Source organism: Balaenoptera borealis, assembly GCF_965194805.1.
Source record: "Balaenoptera borealis genome assembly, chromosome: 8".
In the NCBI taxonomy this organism is placed as follows: Eukaryota; Metazoa; Chordata; class Mammalia; order Artiodactyla; family Balaenopteridae; genus Balaenoptera; species Balaenoptera borealis.
This window is the reverse complement of record NC_138865.1, coordinates 19,304,575-19,318,986: the sequence shown is the minus strand read 5'-3', so window position 1 is coordinate 19,318,986 and position 14,412 is coordinate 19,304,575. Positions and strand designations below refer to the sequence as shown.

The 14,412-nt window shown below is 42.7% G+C and overlaps 2 protein-coding genes across 9 annotated transcripts in view; both read right to left on the bottom strand.

Annotated features, from left to right (window-relative positions):
• Positions 1–7,019, bottom strand: part of SECISBP2 (SECIS binding protein 2) — a 41,471-nt gene extending 34,452 nt beyond the window's left edge. For all 8 annotated transcript variants that reach the window (XM_082403383.1, XM_082403386.1, XM_082403382.1 and 5 more), the window contains exons 1-3: positions 6,861–7,019; positions 5,719–5,867; positions 220–469 (exon numbers count right to left, since the gene is read on the bottom strand). In XM_082403383.1, the coding sequence (XP_082259509.1) occupies positions 220–469; positions 5,719–5,867; positions 6,861–6,896 (435 nt within the window). In that variant the 5' untranslated portion in view covers positions 6,897–7,019. The remainder of the gene's footprint in view (positions 1–219; positions 470–5,718; positions 5,868–6,860) is intronic.
• Positions 7,020–8,988: 1,969 nt separating this feature from the next.
• On the bottom strand, positions 8,989–14,335 carry CKS2 (CDC28 protein kinase regulatory subunit 2). Its single transcript, XM_082403420.1, has 3 exons — positions 14,105–14,335; positions 10,586–10,713; positions 8,989–9,325 (listed from the first exon to the last, which is right to left on the bottom strand). Exons 1-3 carry the CDS (start codon positions 14,161–14,163, stop codon positions 9,273–9,275), a joined length of 240 nt encoding a protein of 79 aa, XP_082259546.1. The 5' UTR covers positions 14,164–14,335; the 3' UTR covers positions 8,989–9,272.
• Between the last annotated feature and the right edge of the window lie 77 nt (positions 14,336–14,412).

The window sequence follows — 14,412 nt, the reverse complement described above, 5'->3', positions numbered from 1 at the left end:
AATTAAAAAGTAACATATTAAAAAGTAACATAAATTCACTATAAAAAAGGCTCAAATTTACAAATTCATAAGTACAACTCAACCATTTTTTAGAAAGGTTAGACCATATCAAATTTTAAATATCTCAAAATTTAAATACCTTAAATAACACGCAAGAACTTACCAGTTCTTTATGTTTTAAACGCTAAAGTGACCAACAAAACCAAAACATTTACAGACCTTAAACAGAGCTTTTGTGTCTTGCGGGAGAGGGCACATGTGCTTGTTTCGTGGCTTCACGGTTTGAAAACCTCCGAAACAACGGGGTTGGTTGTAATCATACTGGGAGCCAGGCACTGGGCAAACATTTCGTGACGACTCCAGGGTGTAAGGAGAATAGCCATACGGATGAAGAGGGATCTCAGGAGATAAGTACTGAGGTGGAAAAGTTGAAGCTCCAAAAGCCATATCTTCAGCATAGAGTTTCTGTCTAAATAAAAAGGGTAAATTTTAGTTGCAGATTTCATACCACAAACCAAGGAGCTTAATATTTTGTAATATTAAACAAATTTAAACTTTTTACTATTTTTGAGGTCATTTATTCTAGCAATACCTCAAATTAAAAACCAAATAAAACCTCTGAGCACTTCTTTCTTAACCTGCAAAGAAAGATGCTGACCTAGTTCTGTTTTTTTCATTACTTATCTGGAACCTCCATGAAAGGACCCTATTGTAAGGAACATTAGAAAAGCCCAAGGATACTCCAGCAGCTTTCCACTCTCATGCTGTCAAATATTTGGAAAAGCCTCTCTCAGCAACCCTGGCCAAAAGAGCCGTCCAGACCATTCTCTCAGTAGAGGGAGTTTTTTTACTGCCCATCCAACTTCTACCCCAACAACCTGCAGGGCCTGCCTCCTGAGGCCCCCAGGTGCCCGCAGACAGCCTGCCCAGCCCCTCCCCTGCTCCAAGCCCACTGCCACATCCTGTGCTCTACTGACTCTTGGGGCTGGAGTTGCAATGGGGACACTACGCACAAGGTGGTCCAGGAACTACACATGCTGCTAACAAGATGCAACCATCTGTGAACACTGCTCCTGCCTCAGCTTTCTCAAGCTGCTAGGCTAAACCGAAATATAACTTAACATTAATTTTTTTTTTTAGCAAATTTGGTATACAGCCAGAGGTTTCAACCATTTTGCAATGAAAGTTGATACAATGACAAAATGCTAAGCAGCTGAGTTAAATACAAATCACGGTCTTCTCATTCCCACAAATAAGCACCAGCAGATGTTTCTGTGACTTTCCAGAGCTCCAAATTATCTTGTAGCAAATCAATGAAATCCCAAAGTGTACTGGTCCACTGAAAGGCAGGAAGGGCCAAAGCTAATGATGAGACACCCCACATGATCTTCCGACTGTTCAACTGTCAGGAGATATGGGCGTAGGCACCACTGCTAGAAGTCATGTTTCTACTCTGCTGCAAGTAAGAGTCTGCACGGAAGAAAGAAAGGAGTTGCTATCTACAGGCTAGACCTGTAGCACACTGATGAGAACGCTCACTGCTTTCGCTCCCATGCAGCACTGAACTGCCTGGAATCCCTGTCTATTAATTCATGACATTTTATAATAAGGTTAAATCTTATAAGACCTTTTTCTTGTAAGCAATTGATTCTAGTAACGATATACTCCTGATTAAAACCCCAACGAACCCTTTTACTGACCTTTATCTGCCCCACAGAACACCTGGCCTAGTGTTGCTCTTTGCTGAGAAGAGAAAGATTCAAAGCTTCATCCTGCTCCCCAGATGCTAACCCTAGATGTGAATCTGTTTTATTTTGTTTGATGCTCAGAAAATCTAATGGAGGGCAGATGAAGGTGAAGAACCTGTTCTCCACAAAAGAAGATAGGCAAAGAAGATGGGCTGATAGCAAAAAGAAAAAATGTTTAAATGACTATCCCAAGTCCAAAACATGGATAAATAAACAAACCAATGAAATTCAGGTAAAGAAGGAAAGAGAGGTGGGAGGAGGCATGATCCAGTAGTGGTTTTGAAGGCTGCTGTCACCCAGAAAACTTTTCTCCTGTGAATCAGGAGACCTCGGTTTGGGTCACAATCTGGTTTCCCCCTTTGGACAAGTCACTTGGGTTTCTAACCCCTCATTGATCCTTCTTCCTCTGGAAAGTTGATATTTTTCCTTTCCATCCCAGGTAAATATAGTTACATGCAGAGAGCAATATACAACACAAAACTTCAAAGAGATAACCCACGGCATCTGCGGTTGGGGCTTCAAATGGCTTGTCTCTAAAGTTCCAGTTGCCACGAATCACTCAGACGGCCCTTAACCACGGTAATACACTTCCTCTATGCCCCACCATCTCATCTGCCCCCTCCTTTTGCTATTAGCAGCCCCTAACCTCCCCTGCTAATCTCTCAGCTCCACTTCCCCTTACCCCATCACTACCGACGACCACCAAGTCTCCCAGGACCCTCCTTCCTGCCAAGCTCAGTAGCCTCTACTGCATGGTGTCTACTTCTATCACATCACTTGAAAAGCTCCACTAGCCTGCACTTGGCAGCCTCTGCCCTCTCCTTGCTCTCACCCATTTTCCAAAGGTTCCTCCATGGTGTGGCCTCCGCTACACTCTCCCTATCTCATCTGGCAGACTCACTCTGAGTCAGAATCTCTCCTCGTTCTGCTCAGGACTTCACTTACAGACTTCAATTCCAACACTTTCACCACCTCCAGGCCTCTGTCTCCAACTTACAGGTCATTTCCACTTAATAGTTAGTTCACTTTTCCCCCATCTGGCACATATAGCTCCAAAACATAACAACTGGTCCCCAAACCAGCTCCACTGCCAACTTATGCTCTCACGAATAATAGCAAATCTTTCCATGTATTCAACTGGAAACTGCTATAGCGTCTTTTCACCAAAACCCATGTGGATAACCACTGAACCCTTTTCTCTTGCAGCAGGTCTCCAGGTATTTTCTTCTCTATTTCCAGTGCCTAGAACCCAATCAAAACCTTCAAGCCCCTCTCCCTTAAGTTGAGCCAGAAACCAGGAGTGATTATCATGACCCCAACCAAAACACCCCCAAGAGCTCTCTATTTCCTACCCAACAAACCTAACTTTTCAGCTGTACCATGTAGGCCAATCGACTAGTGGCTTCCCCCCTAACAACGGGGCCTTACTCCTCTACTGTCTCCCAAACATATCTTGCATCTGGTCCCCTCTAACCAGGCCAGGACCTGTCAGGAATCCAGTCACTCCTCCACCCACCCACTTGACACGAGCCACACTCTGTGGAGAACTGGTGATTCTCACAGATGAGAGGTTTAACTTAAAAGCATCCATTGGCACTGTGATTTTTACAGTATACTACAAGATACTGAAAAAGCTCAACTTTACCGACAGTAATAGTAGCTTTGGGGAATACAACGAACTCAGGTCAGAAGAAATGAATGCTAATTCTGGTCCTGGTACTACGTCTCTGAGGAACTTTGGACAGGCATTTCTAGTCTCAGTTTCTCCTGTGTAAAAATAACACTACAGCTCCCTGCCAACCTCATGGACTGTGGCAGGCATGAAAGAAATGAACATATTCAGTAATTCCCAAACAAAACACACATGTCCTCATGCATGCGTTACACAGGATTTGTCACAAAGCAGGTACTATGACAATCAACAAAGCCATCGTCCAGGGATGATGACTGGGAACAGAGAACTTAGTTTGCATAACCTCTATTTGTTCATTACACCAGTAAATACTCACTACTTCTCAAACATAGCCAATTCTATATACCAGAATATTTCTATTGATATTTGTCTTGTCTATAACATAAGCCTGGAGGAGACTGGTAGTTCGTGTTCTTCCATCTCCACCAGTTCAAATCTATATATAAGACAAAAAAAACAGGAGCATAGCTCATGAGACAGTCTTTCTCCACTCAGGAACTAGTGCTTTTCCATATAATAGCCTTTCACTAATGAACTCCAAATGAATAAATGAAGTCCCTTGGCAAGCACTGCTAGAGGTACTAGAGATGGATATTCTGTAAAAGGTCACTCCTTTAAGGACATACAGAATTAGGTTGCTATACTGGAATAAGTAGGAAAGAGAACATATGTTTGTTACAGAAAATTCTACTCCTTTTTTCAAGGCAGCAAGAGATCTCCATTTAAACAAAATCTGACTATAGCAATGCAAGTCTTAACTTATATTAGAACTGACTAGATAATCACTTCCCTACTGTGTAAAGTCTCACCATTTCATCCCCACTTTAAAGGGGATGAAACTCATTCTTTCTAAACTTGCCCTTTGGTTTCATGCCTCCTTTGTCTTTAATTGTTTTCTTGCCAGGAAGGAATACTGTCAGTCAACCTTTTCAGTGGTTATAAACAATTAAAAAAAAAAAAATCAAACCTATAAAGGGATAAGGGGTTAAGAAACATAATTTTAAAATTCAGCATTTAGCATCCTTGAGCCTCTGATTAGTCTCAATTCATGTTACTGCCAGAATGCTGCTTTAGCTATACAAATATTTTCCACCTTTATTTTGGGTCACTAGAATTTCACCCAGCAGATGACTTAAGAGTTCTTGTCACTGAGTGCGATACATCTTGTATTTTATTATGTGAGCCACTCAAGGTAGGAAATGACTCAAAAGAGACCCATGCCAACCTCCCTTTTACAAAGGATGAAATTACAATGGAAAACTTGGTATTCCTACCAAAGACCTTCAGCGCATTCAGGCAGGACTTCAACTTTTGCCAAAAAATATAACTTTCCTTATTTCCTAAATACACCAGACAACCCAATGATTTTCTTATTCATTCCAACTTTCATTCTTGTGAACACAGTTCTAGAATTTGTATGAAGTACAAACTATTTTCAATTACACCATGTAAGTATGGGGAAAAAAAGGAAATAAGTCTGACCCAACAAAGGAACATAAAGACAAGGATTTTTACATAAGCATAAAGGTGATTCATGCCTTAAAAATAAACCTACAAGTAATCCACACAATTATGTGCAAGGCTTAACACTTATTTTTCTAAATTCAGCTAATAAATGGAAACCATTTTGTAAATACCTAGAGAATAAATCCTGAGAAGGAAAAAGAACATTTAAAGGACAATATAAGCCTTCTTTCAACTCAAATCTAGAAGAATTTATAACCAAAATTTGTAGAATCCATCTCCATAGGACACGTATAAAGCAAAACAGATAAAAGCAAAACTCAGCAATTTCCAAAGACTTATCCACAGAAAGAGGCAGCCATGCTTACTAGGCCCCACTCCAACACTGAGCAAGATTTTTCAATGTTAAGCCCTAAAACGGAGGAGCATGTTTATTTATTTGGGCGTGTCTTTGCCCAATTTCCTCTCACCCACTCGTTGCTGCCATTTCGTCTCCCATCAGGTACATGATACAGTTATAAACTGTATGCACAAATGAACTGCATTTCCCACTAATAAAGGCAATGCAGTCTCCACTTTCTGTGTCAAAAATAATCAAATGAATATGGAGAAAGGAGAGTTGAAACTTCAGTTTTTGGTGTGGGACACAGTTAAGTTGTGCTACTGGCTCAGACCCTTCTTGGCTGAGGAGCATCTTCCCCAGTTGCTCTGAAAATGTTAATGTGTTAGCTGCAGCATATTTCAAGTCTAATCACCATTAAAGTCAGGCGACAAAGTCCCCAGGTAAGGCAAGACATTCAGAAGCATACATACTCAGGCACTGCTAATTCCTGGACACATGGATAGTACGTCGTGGCTGCACAGCTGGGAAAAACGCGTGCTTCTGAAGACTCTGCCCATGCCACACTCAGCCCAGCAAATTTAGGGACAAATGGTTTGACATCTGCTGACAACTTGATGCCCTGAGGAAAAAAAGGGGGTTTTGGCTACCTTCTGAGATCAACCAAGTGGGAAAAAAAAAAAAAGAGTCCCTCCTTTCTCGAAGCCCCAGAAATGCTAATGCTGTTGTCCAAATACGTCTGCCTAGCAAAGACAAGAATTTGTTTGCTAACAATTTCTCCGCACTTTTTCACTAGAAAAAGCAGTCACCAAATATTAAAAATGAAAAATAAGGACAACCAATTAAAGTGAGAGTAAAAGTCAACCCAGACTGTATAGTTAGAACCACAAGTGACAACGTTTCCTTAGCTTTAACGTAGAATATGGTAGTTTACCTCTCTCAGCTGAGTTAGGGACAATCGAGACTACCAAACTTAACTGTAGCGCTCAAAACACACTGCGGAAGTTTATTTCCATTAAATTTCCCAAAGAACTTAAAACTGTTGCTTTTCACTCAGCGAAGCACTAAAAGTTGTTTTGTTGAAACGCAAAAGTAAGCGTTGCTAGAAAATCTTTCTATCGCCATGAGCCCTTGGAATATGAATATTAAAAAATTTGTTGGGCTTTTTTTCTTTCAGTTTTTACATCTGTATTGATAAATTTACTTCCACTAACAACTTATAATCACGGTTTTTAATTTGTGTGAAAGCCGATTTATGCGATTGCCAGGGCTCCTTCTAGAGGTACTCGGAGCACGTCGAGCAGACTTCCGCCTCAGAAAACGTTACTAACAAGCTGCTTTCAACACTCCGCTCCTCACCAGCAGTGCGGTGAGCCGGAACGGTAGCGCAACCCCTCCGCAGCCTCGGGACGAGAGGCGGTTTCCCGTCGACAGCGTCCTTTCTCACCTTGTTTAACCGCGGGCCGTGTGGGCACGCCCGGGGACTGGGGACCGCGGCCGCCCACCCCGACGCCCCCGGCCCTGCCCCCAACCAGCCTCCGGGCCAGGCTAATCCAGCTCCTACCCAGTCCGGGCAAGACCACCATTTGGGGGAGCCCAGGGCCGCCATCCTCACCTCGCCCGCGGGCTCCCGCGGCCCCTCAGACGCCATGGCGGGTGTCTGGGAAGAGGCCTGGCCAGGGAGGCCAGTAGTCCGACGGCTGGCGGAACCGAAGCGCGACACTCCTCTTCCCCGCTTTTCCACCTTCGGAGCGGACTCCAGGAAGTGCGTCACAAAAACGCGCCCCGGCCCCCGCCCTGCTTCCGGCCAGAAGTGTGCGCGGCGACGGCTTTGGGCCTGCGCGAGGTGCCCGGTTGGGTGACCGTCTGGGCCGCCAAAGTCCAGCGCTTGCGAAGTGTGGAGTTACAAGAGACTGTCTCTGCAAAGACAGCGGACAACCTCCGGAATGCGGTCGGCCAGGCCTGGACGAGGGGACGGTGCACAGGGTGGCGGGCACCTGGAGCGGGGCAGGGGTCTGTAGGGAGGTTGGGGACTTAAGGGAACCGCATACTCTGTAGTCCTACGAAGGGAGAAAGCCAACAAGATTTGGCGTCTTAAATTTCCAGGAACCTAAAGCAGTTTGGAAGTAACCGCGGACAAGAATTTCAGAACTGCTCAGTTCAACACACAGCTGTTGACCACTAGGGAATGTGCTGGGAAAGCTAGAGATGGAAAAGTAGGGTGGAAGTAAGCAGTCTCCAGGGCAGGAGGCTTTAGGTAGGATGGGAAGTGGGAGACACGGAGTGAGGAAGGGGGGAGGGAGGGACAGTGCAGAGGCAAGAACTCCTGCTTACTTGAAGAGTGCAAGCTGTTTGACCGATAGGGGTTAATTAGGTTGAAAATCTTAAACTGGAGGCTGATTGTAGGTTTCCTCTGTTGAGTGACTACCAGGTATTTCAAGCAGTAAATGCAGGCAGCTCCAGCTCATCTCCTGGTGTCCTTCTGTGCAGATCCCACAGGTCAATTAAACATACTTGGACACACCCAAACCTCCAGAGGGGGGAGAGGTTGAGCATTATGCAGTACACTGGTCTGTATTAAATACAATAGTTTACTTAACGATTCTGGCATCCTTCTGTTGGCCTAACCTGGGACCTCTAGCCAATGGGTGGGTCCCTGGGGATGGAATAAGTTCTAGGCTCCTGCCCATCACCACCTTCAGTGTTTATTGTGCTCATTGTGTAAAGGCACCACCCTTTTCTATAAACAGAGGGGCATAGAGGACCACCACACTGGGGTCTGGGGTCTTATGCTTACTGGCAGCTCACCTAAAAGGTTTCTCCAACAAAAAGCAATGAAGATAAAAAGCCTCTGTTTGCATTCACTCTAAAATATTTTCCTAGCAGCTAAAAAAGCAATTTAATAGACACAAAATGCACACTGAAGGGTGCTTTTTACAGTGCTTTTGAAGTTTTTAAAATGCTGATATTCTATAGAAAACTGTATCCCCATTTGGCACATGGAAAAGAGAAATGGGGTTAAATGGTTTCTCCCAAGGTAACTAGGTGTGGCAGTACTTACATAAGTGGAAGTAGCCCAGAGTATTAAGTTGGGTTTCTTTTTGTTCAGTTGGAGATTCTAGACAATTCTCTAGGAACTAAATTAATGACAGAGCTATAAAATCTACCTTGGCTTTATTAAACTTATCCCTAGTTCTTAGTGTCTTCATAAGTGAATTTAAATGGTACCCTCATGATTTCCCTGGTGGCGCAGTGGTTGGGAATCCGCCTGACAATGCGGGGGACACGGGTTCGATACCTGGTCCGGGAAGATTCCACATACCGCGGAACAGCTAAGCCGTGCGCCACAACTATTGAGCCTGCGCTCTAGAGCCTGCGTGCTGCAACTACTGAGCCCACGTGCTGCAACTACTGAAGCCCGCATGCCTAGAGCCCGTGCTGCACAAGAGAAACCACCACAATGAGGAGCCCGCACACCGCAACGAAGAGTAGCCCCACTTGCCGCAACTAGAGAAAGCCCATGCGCAGTAACAAAGACCCAACGCAGCAAAAAATTAAAAATAAATAAATAAATTTAAAAATGGTACCCTCAATCACACCAAGCTAATGGGTTTAAACCCACCTAACATTTTATTTCTATAAAGTGAATTTATTTCCTCAGGACTAAAATTATAAAACTGAAATCATCCAACATCCTCAATAGTCACAAATTAACCTTAAGAAAACAAACCTCAGTAACTTCAAACAGTGATAAATGCAACATACAAACTTTATTTAACAAAAGTAACAGGTAAAGTCAAACAGGCACTTACATTAAAAGAAAACCTGACTAGAAGAAATTTTAAACACCTTACAGTAACCTACTTGCAGTTGCACTTAACTGAGCTCTGTTGCTGTGAAGAATACAGCTCATGCACAGGAATGGATGAACACTTTGTACATTTTTCAAGTATTCACTGAATACTACCTTATATACACATATACATTAAATTTGAAAAAGATTTAATTGATGATCCCCAGATAGACTTCATTTTTGTTGATCTTTTGGAAGAGGTCGTCTAAAGAGAAGAATGTGTGGTTCTGTAGAAAGAAAATGTTTTATATTATTTTAATATTATATGGTTAATTTTCATTCATTCAACAAAAATTCAAAGAATTCTCAGTTGAACCAAAATAAAATAAAATAAATCTATGGTCAATTAATGTTACTTATTGAGGTATCTGAAATAAATTTTGCTCCATGTCACTGTAAACAGTAAACAGAAGAAAACAACCTAACAGTGAATATTCCCCCAGTTTTTACACACCCTGGAGAAAAGGGCTGTTAAGTAAAGATGCTATTTGAGAAGGAGAATGGTTTCTATCTTTAGAATCTCAATTCCAGTGAAAAGAAAAAGGTTTTCTCTTGTTTGGAAAAGACACTTAACACCTCATTCAAAAAATGCAGGTCCTAGGGGCCCATCCCTGTAGATTCTGTTTGGGCAGGTGGAGGACTGACTATGAACCTATAGGTAAGGTCCTCAGTTGCACTGTATTATCTGGAGAAACACCTTTTTAATAGGATTATATGCTCCAATCCCAAGAAAGTTACAAGTCTTAAGAGTTTTTGCTGCTGCTGCTGCTTTTAACAAAACCAGAAAGCAAGATAGCTTTAGTTTCACCTAATTCAGCTTCTAAGACTTCAAATTTTGTTCAAAGCAGTATATGTCCTTTAGCTAGATTTACTGATAACCCAAAAACACAATTTAACACCACAAAGTTTCTTAGTCTGGTTTACAAATAGTTACTAACAGTAATCTGGAAAACTCTCTGGTAAATACCACGTAATAGCATAAGCACTCAAGTATAACACAGGCAGCACATTTGAGTTCACTAGCTATGTTATCTCATTTCATCTTAATGTGGTAGATACTAATTGTCTAAAGGAAAAAACAAATCACTTCAAATTGCATCAATTTCTATACACAACTTCAGGACACTCAAGTTGTCTTACATTAAGTTCTTAGTTTTCAAAGAGGAGATACCAGAATTCTAAATATATTTATGGCAAAATACTTCAAGATACTACTAGCAATGACACGCATTTTAAAACAGAATATCCTTTTTTTTTTTTACTAAATAGGTTATTTTTGCAGTTCAGAAGAATGCATTATTTTCACTCGTGGTATTTTATTTACTATAAAATTGGAACCCTCTCTATGGAGGTATCAGTCATTCAGAAATAGTCAAGCTTATCAGAGTTACTTTGGGATACCATTGAAACGTCAATATTAATAAAACAATTTTAACAACCACTACTGTTTTAATTCAATTAGTGCTTCCCTAAATAGCAAAACTTACCTGGCTCATGAATCATGTAATGAACCCAGCCTAGACTCTGTTGGACACCAAGTCTCCTCCACTCCTCTTCAGACATCAGATGGGTTTTGGGTACTTGTTTGGAAAGTTCTCTGGGTAACATGACATGCCTGTTAAAAAATATAGTGAAATATTAGTGCTCTAAGTGAATATGCCTTTCCTACAATTATGGTCACTTTATACATGCATCTTTAGTATACCTACCCTGTTACATTACCATTAGCATCAATCTTAAAGACTACTCTCTACTACCTTTAATTCTGATCTTGATGGCCTGTGTTCAAATTAGAGATTAGAATACGCAGTCCAAAAGTGGGAGGCATTTTATTTATGATTAACTTTTTCCCCCTAATAGAGACTGCTTGCTAATTGTCTCAATCTTCTTCAGGAATAGAACCTCAAAAACTAAGTGGGACACATTGTTATCCAAGACATCCCAGCCTCCCCTGCAGCTACCTCTGGTCACATGTGATTAAATCCTGCCCAACAGGATATAAGCAGAAATTATGCAACTTATGGAAAGTATCCTCGAAAGAAAAGAACATGCCCAATTCTCTTTTTTCTCCTTCCTGTTAGTTATGAAGCAGACTGATATGATCAGGGAGCTAGAGAAGCCATCTAAGACCACAGAAGTGACTATAAATTAAGAATGGTCCCCGATTTTAAGACATGTCATACTAGCCCCAGGTAGCTGGGGTGGGGGAATCTAGCTTGTTACAGTTAATTTGGGTTTCCTATTACTCTATAGATCACGAACACTAAATGCACATATACATGTGCCTGCTACCTAAAACACAGACATTCAGTTTTCCAATAAGTTACTGGCCTATATCCAAAACTTTAATCAATTTTTAAGGAAGGCATGCAATATTCTTCAATGTCAAACCGTCAAGAATAGGTACAATTGGAGCTTTGAAAAATTCTTAGAAAACAAATATGCACCCCCACCGACTTCTTATTTAATTACAATTGAAAGGATCTTTATAAAAATCAAAATTCCCAGGCTCATTTTTAATCACTTCCAGCAGCAGTAGTTTTATACCGTCATCCATTACCACCAACCAAATTTTTTGACCAGTATTGGATATATGCCTGCAAATTTGTTGGCTGGGGGGTAAGAAAGGCGCAGTCTGGTCACAGGAAAACTGAACCCATAACCCATAATAAGCACTAAACTGTCATCAACTTAAGTTCTAGTCTGTGAGTGGTTGGTTAAGTACCAATTTCCTATAATTTGCCTAACAAAATCAAGCCTTAGAACAGTTGTGTTATGTTGCTTGCTGGCCACAAGGCCACCAAGTCAAATTATGCTTACTATCATAGTTTGTAAAAATTTTACCAATTCCAGTGAACTACATGATGGTTCTTAGCAATACTTACCAGCTAGCTCACTGACTCTTGAAATACTGCTTTAACATCTACTTTTAAGGCTCTGCAAATAGCCTGTTACCTTATTTCTACCTTCTACATAATTGTTGATTAGTCTCAAGAGAAATGTAAAATGCAAACTAGCTTTTGTACTCATATTATGTATGCCGTACAAAATGTACCAATATATGTTTAGATATAAGTCATATACCCTACCTTCTCCATAAACCATGGAGACAGGCTAACCTTCATCAGGACTTGATTACGAGGGAAAAATGTGTAAGTAGCTTCAAACTCAGATGGGAAGTCTACCTGTATTTTTTTCTGCATGGATATAACTCCTCTATATATTTCTAACTACATGTAAGGAGAATTGTTTCCAAAAATCTAACATTTCAGTACCGAGGGCTTATCATGGAGGGTGAAGAGGGGGTTAAAAAAAAAAACCATAACAGTACAAACAACAAAGGAGCTACTAAGATAACACTGCAAGATACAATTAAATTTCCCTTCTCTGGACATTACTGTCCTGTTTGATAAAGGCAAGTGGCTTGGTCAAGAAAGACCAGGTTTAATTAATATTGGATTAGATATTAATTAGATTAATACTGTATTATAGTAATTAGATTAAAATTGGAGTAGAATATATCATTTCAGATATGAGAGGATTTTCTTCTAGTCATTACTACACACAAACCACTTAGTCAATTAGGCTAAAATCTTGTTGATAGCATAGACTAGTTTACTTCGTGCTCATCAATGATTATGCTAGTATACTGAAACCAGAAAACGGAACTACTGCCAGGAAAAGTCCTGAAAAGTACTACTCGGAGGCAGACATGTTTCACAATTAGTATTTTCCCAGATTTTTAGAAAGATTGTGGTTTACATTCTGTCCATTACCGGATAACCCCTGCTGGACAATGCAGGTATTACTAACCTGCAAAGCTGCCCAGAGAAATCCTCCGTTTTTCTCCAGAGAAAGATTTACAAGATACTAAGAAAGAATTACAAGATACTAAGGGGAGGGAAAAAAAGAGGCCACCCACTGTTATATCCTTTCTAACTCAAATAGCATTCTTGGAAATCTAACGTAAAAGGATAGGAGGCAGAAAATAAGGTCACTATTTGGCCCCTCCTACAAGTTGGTAGTTTCCCAGAATGCAGCGTCCTAGTCACCACCCAGGAGAACTGGGTGGCGCTGGACTTTGAAGCCACACCCCAGCTAAGTCTCCTGCATACATTAAGGCTAACGTTAAGTGTTTCTTCCCTCACACAATCCAATTTGCTAATCTTACACATTTAGCAACTATGCTCTAGTGCATCACATAATGATGCAAAAACCAGAAATCCCTCAAAGCCAAAAATTTGGCCGATACACACTAGCAGAAAAAAAATGCCCCAAATCCATTCGAGTTCTCAATTTTGTCTCAAAAGGAAACCCCTTTAATAATAACCCAAGAGGGTTAACACGCACCAGCCCCTGCCGAAGTCGCCATACCCAAGACACATTTCGAATCCCAAGGAAGCTTATTTTAGGGGGACTCCCCCACAAGCTACTTTTTAGTGCCATTAACTTCAAATGCGAGAAAAAGAGAAGTGTTTCTATGGCGACTTTACCTGAGCAAAATTACCCTTCCGACAGCCCTTCGCCCGCTGTGACTGCGAGTGGGACGTTTGCCTAAGTGCGAACTAGGCCTAAGTTCTTAGGAACCGCTGCGATTCGGGCTCTCGGCGTTGGACTTCAGCTACGCCGGGTCCGCTTCGGCCCTCGGCCCCTTCCCCTTAAGGCAGCAATTCTGCACCAGAAGCGGCCCCATCCCCGCCCCAGCCTCGTCCTCCTCACAGACAGAACAAAGGGCGGAAGCCGGCCGGGCCGGCCCGCCAGGCGAGGAGAAGCGCAAGCTCCCGCCCGGGCGGCCCGGCCCCGACACAACCGCGATTCCCGGCCGGCCCCCGGGCTCGACCCTGACCCTACCTCCGGACCCCGGCCCCGAGCTCCGACCCAAACCTCAGCCCGACGCGCTTCGACCCCGACTCCCGGTCCTGGCCCCTGGTACCCTCCCCCCGGCCCGAGTTCTAGCTCAGGCTCGGCCGGGGCCGCGGCTAAGTTAGGCCGTCCGGTCCGCTCACCGGTACTCGTAGTGCTCATCGAAGTACTTGTCCGAGTAGTAGATCTGCTTATGGGCCATCCTGCGGGAGGGCGGTGGGCAGCACGGGACTGGAGCGACGAGGCGCGAAGAACGGGCGCAGGCGAGCGACACGTCCTCGTCAGGTGAAGGCAACGACTCGACTGAGACCAACCGACCGTAAGCCAAAAGAGTCCGGTTTGAATCCGACAGCCCGCCGCTGATTGGACGACGGTGTTGACCAATCACCTTCCGCGCACTCTGCGGATAGGCCGGGACCGGCTCCCAGCCTATCGTCGCCGCCCCTCCGCG

Excerpts from the sequence above, each read along its gene's own strand:
- CKS2 (XM_082403420.1), bottom strand. The coding sequence starts at position 14,163 with ATGGCCCATAAGCAGATCTACTACTCGGACAAGTACTTCGATGAGCAC. Across the intron at positions 10,714-14,104 it reads GATGAGCACTACGAGTACCG|GCATGTCATGTTACCCAGAG; the intron begins GTGAGCGGACCG and ends ATTTTTTAACAG. Across the intron at positions 9,326-10,585 it reads TTACATGATTCATGAGCCAG|AACCACACATTCTTCTCTTT; the intron begins GTAAGTTTTGCT and ends TTCTTTCTACAG.